Source organism: Miscanthus floridulus, chromosome 12, assembly GCF_019320115.1.
Source record: "Miscanthus floridulus cultivar M001 chromosome 12, ASM1932011v1, whole genome shotgun sequence".
In the NCBI taxonomy this organism is placed as follows: domain Eukaryota; kingdom Viridiplantae; phylum Streptophyta; class Magnoliopsida; order Poales; family Poaceae; genus Miscanthus; species Miscanthus floridulus.
Window position 1 is genome coordinate 55,223,004 of NC_089591.1, and position 6,514 is coordinate 55,229,517.

Here is a 6,514-nt window from a genome sequence, read left to right on the forward strand (position 1 = left end):
AATTTGAGAAATCGTTGGATTGACGGACATGTACGTACTTGCTCTGTCTTAAAATAAATCAACTTCTAAAATCACCCTAAGTCAAATTATCTTGAGTTTGACCAACTTTACCATAAAAAATAATAAAACTTATGACATCAAATAAGTAAATTATGAAAATATTTTGTATGATATATCTATGGTACTAATATGATGACATAAATATCAGTGCCCTTTTCTCTAAATTTAGTTTAAATTTAAAATGGTTTGGCTTAGGATAATTCTAGAAATTTATTTATTTTTTAATTTTTGGATGGAGGGAGGACGTACTAAGAGATGACAGATACAACTCCACTACAGTACTTGCTACTAGTAGTATTTAGGGTCAAATTCGCTGTTGTCAGGGCAGAAGGTGACGGTGTAGGTGTTGTTGACGACGGCGCAGCTGGAGCTGGTGGAGGCGGAGGCGGCGTCGACAACAGCGTAGCTTTTGGCCGTCGGGCACGCGTTCTGCAATGACCCGGAGTTCCCCAACGGCCTGCACGCCACAACACGGCCGGACGCGTTCACCTGCTGATCGGCCGGGCAACGCACTGTTGAGGTCCACCACGCACTGAGTCGGAGCGCACTGGCCGCCGCCATGGCTCGTGTCGTAAGGCGCCACGAGCATGGGCAGGTTGTACCCGTCGGCGAGCCTGATGTCGTAGGTGTCCGTGCCGCCTTTGACGCCGATGCCGGCGCGGGCCCGCCGCCGCCACCTCCGTCGCACTCCAGACGGCCGGAGCCGCAGTCGCCCAACCATGGCGCACGTGAACTTGCCGTTGCCGTCGGTAGAGCAGTCGGTCCGGCCCCAGATGCGATCCGACCACCCGTGTGGCATCGGGATTCCGAGGACGTACTCGTACCCCTTGAGCTCGGCGGGGGTGAAGCTTAGGGCGGCGAGCCCTGTCCGGGGGCGATCACCGGCGCCACCCTGTAGGTGCAGTTGTTTTTTATGTCCAAGGTATCCACGTCCGTCGACGGCGCGAAATCATCTGAATCGGAGAACAGAGAGACCAGGCAAGAGGCAACGCAACATTAGCGCCATAGCACCAACACATACAAACTAATTATAGACGAAATCGGATCCTAGTTCGTCCTGGAGAATGGATATGCAGGGACAGGATTAGTTGGTTGCTTACCGCTAGCGGAGGCGCCGAGGACAACCAAGAATGTGAACAGTGCGCGGCAAGCTGCCCTCGTCGTCGTCGCCATTGTGGACGGGATAGAGGCGAGAGCGGAGCCGTTTGGTGAAGCAGTGCTGCCGGTGTGGCTAGGAGAGCGAGAGCCGAGGGTGCCACGAGCTATTTATTTATATATAAGAAGAGCGCGTCATATATTTGATGATGATGTTAGCAAAGGATTAATATCGGAGATATTTTAACGGCATTATTAATATTTTCATTTCGACATAAATGACAACTCGTGCACACAGGATAATCTACTCCTCCGATCCATTTATCAGATTGTCTTACCTAGTAGTGTGCCGTGCAAACAAGTTAAAATTCGTAAAAAATAAAATAAAATGAACAATTAGATTCATTAAGATTCACGTCTTATATATTGTGTGATTAAATATTTTGTCACATAATGAATGTCACATGATGACTGTCAGTCTCTCTCACGAGCAGACCCCGCTCATCAGCCTCTCATTCTCTATAACAATGTCACATAGTGAATGTCACAGAGAACTCACATTTTCTATTTTTACATGTTTTTAACTATTTTAAATTTAAAAACTATTAAACAAGCATATCACAAGATACAACAATAACTCAGAAAATATGCATGCATTATACATTACCATAGCTTCTACACATCAGTATTAACTTACCTTAAGAGGGCAGATTTAGAAAAAAAATACCAAAGTAGCAAAACATGGATAAAAAACTCTGGGCAGTAGCCTTCATAAAGGGCATAAACCAATTTGATAATAATTCATGGCAAATCTGATTGTATATATGGGAATAAATTGAAAAGGCATGATTGAACTCCCAGCTTGTTTTTAGCAAATTTAGCGGGTGCTCTGCCATTTCATTATAGGAGAAAGCAGTACAACAGTTCAAAGAAGCATGATCCTAGTTTACATAGAAAACGAAGGGAAAAAAACAACTACTATACTTCCTTGCTAAAGAGTCAGAACTCGTTCGTTGGTCAGGCCATTGCTTGTGTTAGCATCGCTGTATCATTCAAATTGAGCCTCTAGTATTTGGTTAAGGTTGTTGGACCTATAGTCAGGTTATAGTTGTTTGCAAAGGAATGATAGCAATTCAGGCTCAATTATGCCAGATTTCTATTAAACCAAAAAAAGGGTTCTAAACTTGCTATCTCAGTATGAAATTAAGATTCAGATGCTGAGATACAAAATATGTAACTGACAACGTGAGAAGGGCTACCTTGCTCCAGACACAAGATGAACTGACAGAAAACCGTGAAGCTACACAATTCAGCGCTTCTGCATATCGATCTGTACTTCAGTGCTGCATGTTGGAAGAACAAATAATCAAGTTCAGCATACAGGTCAGTGCTAATGGCATAGGTAAAACTTGTGTCCTGTCTAGCCAAGAATAACAGATGGTTTGCTATTAGGAAGATTTAATGAAGTTTGTAGCATTACTAAAGCAGCCATGGTACAGATCCTGATAAATGAAAACAGCAGCATTTTTTACATAAAGAACTAGTAATAATCAAATTGTGTCATAACAAAATTAGAACTAAGATTATTTTCTAAAAAAATCAAACTTTTTGTTTGAAGCAAAGCATTTGCTAGGGGCTGAACCACATGCATGTCAGGGCTAAATTTTCAAGTGATTGAAAGCTGAATTTTCAACTCATGACTGAATAATGTGCATACATGTATTTGTTCAGGAAAGCCCCATTCATTCATAACCTGAGAGCAGGGCAGTACCGAATTGTTTTAAGAAAATATTCAGTACTGAATAGCTGCAATTATATCAAGCAAGAGCGGGCATGTTCCCTGATTTCTTTCAAGATGAGAGAACATTCTTTATAGCATGTATTCCCCCTAAACCAGCAACTACCCATAGTGCACAACATTTAAAGAAGAAACTCTGCTTGTCACTCTGTCTCACCAAGAACAAAAAAGGAGGTAAAAGAGTGCTTTTTTGATAGTTTAAGTCACACGCAATGGTACATAATGATGTATTTATCTGGAAAACACGCATGCATAACAAGGCATAATAAAGTCATGTCTGACATTCTATCCTACTAATTTATGAGTTTAAAGATTTGCAGTCCCCAGGGATGTCATATGACATTCATTTGCGCTGCTCTTCAAAATGTCAACTAAAAATCCGTCCTCACTGAATCTGACCTCTGCGAATGATATAGATAAAATATAAGTTTTCAAGGAGTTTAATGAACATATATCTTACAATGCTGCAATTTTGTATTTTGTAGTCCCTATCAGGCCCGCATTGAAGCAATCTTGCTAGTTCTTCATAGTCTATCCAGTCGCAACACCTTGGATCTTGTCCAAACTGAGTTCTCGACTGCTGTTTTTTCAACAATTATCACTATTTAATTAATAATACAACTAACAAATGATTTATATACACTAGTATAGTGCTCGTGCTAACGCTACGGCTTTATTCTGGGAATCACATGAAAATAACCAAACAACAAATTTGTTTGATAGTTAAGTCACCGCAATGGGTACATAACGATGTATTTATCTAGAAAACACGCATGCATAACAAGGCAAATAAAGTCATGTCTGACATATCTATCCTACTAATTTATGAGTTTAAGTAGATCTTGCAGTTCCCCAGGGATGTCATATGTACATTCATTTGCGCTGCTCTTCAAAATGTCAACTAAAAATTCCGTCCTCAGTGAATCTGACCTCTACGAATGATATAGATATATATAATAAGTTAACTTACTGATTTGGTAGATAACATATAAAATATACATAGAAATATTTTATGCTTACTATGTTGACAAACACGATAATCTTTCGCCATTCCACAACTTTAGGTAGTTGTAGACAAGGAAGCATGCCAATTTCCTAGAGAAGAAGAGCCCAAGTGCTTATTTGTTGTAGTTAAATCAAATCACTATTTATTTGATGGTAAGATAAGATAAACACAATATAAGTTGTTACCAGTCCATAGCTTTGGAAGATATAGTTTTAATTGACGACGCCAAAGGTAAACATTCTCTTTCCATGCAGGATTGACCAATGTCATGGAGAAACTGAAATAATTCAAAACTATCTCTAATATACCATTATATGGCATGATTGGATCTAGACCCGAGTACCATAGTTTTGGAGAATGCAGATCTAGAATGTGCACAATTTTGTTACCCATATCAAATATGAATAAAATATAGTTCCTATCTCGAAAATATGGCAATAGAATCTGTAAACAAACAAAAAAAACCATAAGTGCAATACAAAATATAAGTTTTTAAAGGAGTTTAATGAACATATATCTTACAATGCTGCAATTTTGTATTTTGTAGTCCCTATCAGGCCCGCATTGAAGCAATCTTGCTAGTTCTTCATAGTCTATCCAGTCGCAACACAATGGATCTCGTCCAAACTGAGTTCTCGACTGCTGTTTTTTTGTAACAATTATCACTATTTAATTAATAATACAACTAACAAATGATTTATATACACTAGTATAGTGTCCGTGCTAACGCTACGGCTTTATTCTAGGAATCACATGAAAATAACCAACCAACGAAATTTTTTGATAGTTTAAGTCACACGCAATGGTACATAATGATGTATTTATCTGGAAAACACGCATGCATAACAAGGGCATAATAAAGTCATGTCTGACATATCTATCCTACTAATTTATGAGTTTAAGTAGATCTTGCAGTTCCCCAGGGATGTCATATGTACATTCATTGCGCTGCTTTCAAAATGTCAACTAAAAATTCCGTCCTCAGTGAATCTGACCTTTGCGAATGATATAGATAATATATAATTAAGTTAACTTACTGATTTGGTAGATAACATATAAAATATACATAGAAATATTTTACGCTTACTATGTTGACAAACGACGATAATCTTTCGCCATTCCACAACTTTAGGTAGTTGTAGACAAGGAAGCATGCCAATTTTCTAGAGGAGAAGAGCCCAAGTGTTTATTTGTTGTAGTTAAATCAAATCACTATTTATTTGATGGTAAGATAAGATAAACACAATATAAGTTGTTACCAGTCCATAGCTTTTGGAAGATATAGTTTTAATTGACGACGCCAAAGGTAAACATTCTCTTTCCATGCAGGATTGACCAATGTCATGGAGAAACTGAAATAATTCAAAACTATCTCTAATATACCATTATATGGCATGATTGGATCTAGACCCGAGTACCATAGTTTTGGAGAATGCGTTTCTAGAATGTGCACAATTTTGTTACCCATATCAAATATGAATAAAATATAGTTCCTATCTCGAAAATATGGCAATAGAATATGTAAGCAAACAAAAATACATAAGTGCAATACAAAATATAAGTTTTCAAAGGAGTTTAATGAACATATATCTTACAGTGCTGCAATTTTGTATTTTGTAGTCCCTATCAGGGCCCGCATTGAAGCAATCTTGCTACTTCTTCATAGTCTATCCAGTCGCAACACCTTAGATCTCGTCCAAACTGAGTTCTCGACTGCTGTTTTTTTTCAACAATTATCACTATTTAATTAATAATACAACTAACAAATGATTTATATACACTAGTATAGTGCCCGTGATAACGCTACGGCTTTATTCTGGGAATCACATGAAAATAACCAAACAACAAATTTTTTGATAGTTTAAGTCACCCGCAATGGTACATAACGATGTATTTATCTAGAAAACACGCATGCATAACAAGGCATAATAAAGTCATGTCTGACATATCTATCCTACTAATTTATGAGTTTAAGTAGATCTTGCAGTTCGCCAAGGATGTCATATGTACATTCATTTGCCCTGCTCTTCAAAATGTCAACTAAAAATTCCGTCCTCAGTGAATCTGACCTCTGCGAATGATATAGATAATATATAATAAGTTAACTTACTGATTTGGTAGATAACATATAAAATATACATAGAAATATTTTACGCTTACTATGTTGACAAACGACGATAATCTTTCGCCATTCCACAACTTAAGGTAGTTGTAGACAAGGAAGCCGCCAATTTCCTGGAGAAGATGAGCCCAAGTGTTTATTTGTTGTAGTTAAATCAAATCACTATTTATTTGATGGTAAGATAAGATAAACACAATATAAGTTGTTACCAGTCCATAGCTTTTGGAAGATGTAGTTTTAATTGACGACGCCAAAGGTAAACATTCTCTTTCCATGCAGGATTGACCAATGTCATGGAAAAACTGAAATAATTCAAAACTATCTCTAATATACCATTATATGGCATGATTGGATCTAGACCCGAGTACCATAGTTTTGGAGAATGCGTTTCTAGAATGTGCACAATTTTGTTACCCATATCAAATATGAATAA

At 37.8% G+C, this 6,514-nt stretch overlaps 1 protein-coding gene across 1 annotated transcript; it reads right to left on the bottom strand.

The window, feature by feature from the left end:
- Positions 1–348: 348 nt before the first annotated feature.
- Positions 349–859, bottom strand: LOC136495913 (thaumatin-like protein 1a). The gene is made up of 2 exons (XM_066491699.1): positions 609–859; positions 349–517 (listed from the first exon to the last, which is right to left on the bottom strand). The coding sequence occupies exons 1-2, from the start codon at positions 857–859 to the stop codon at positions 349–351; spliced, it is 420 nt and encodes a 139-aa protein (XP_066347796.1).
- Between the last annotated feature and the right edge of the window lie 5,655 nt (positions 860–6,514).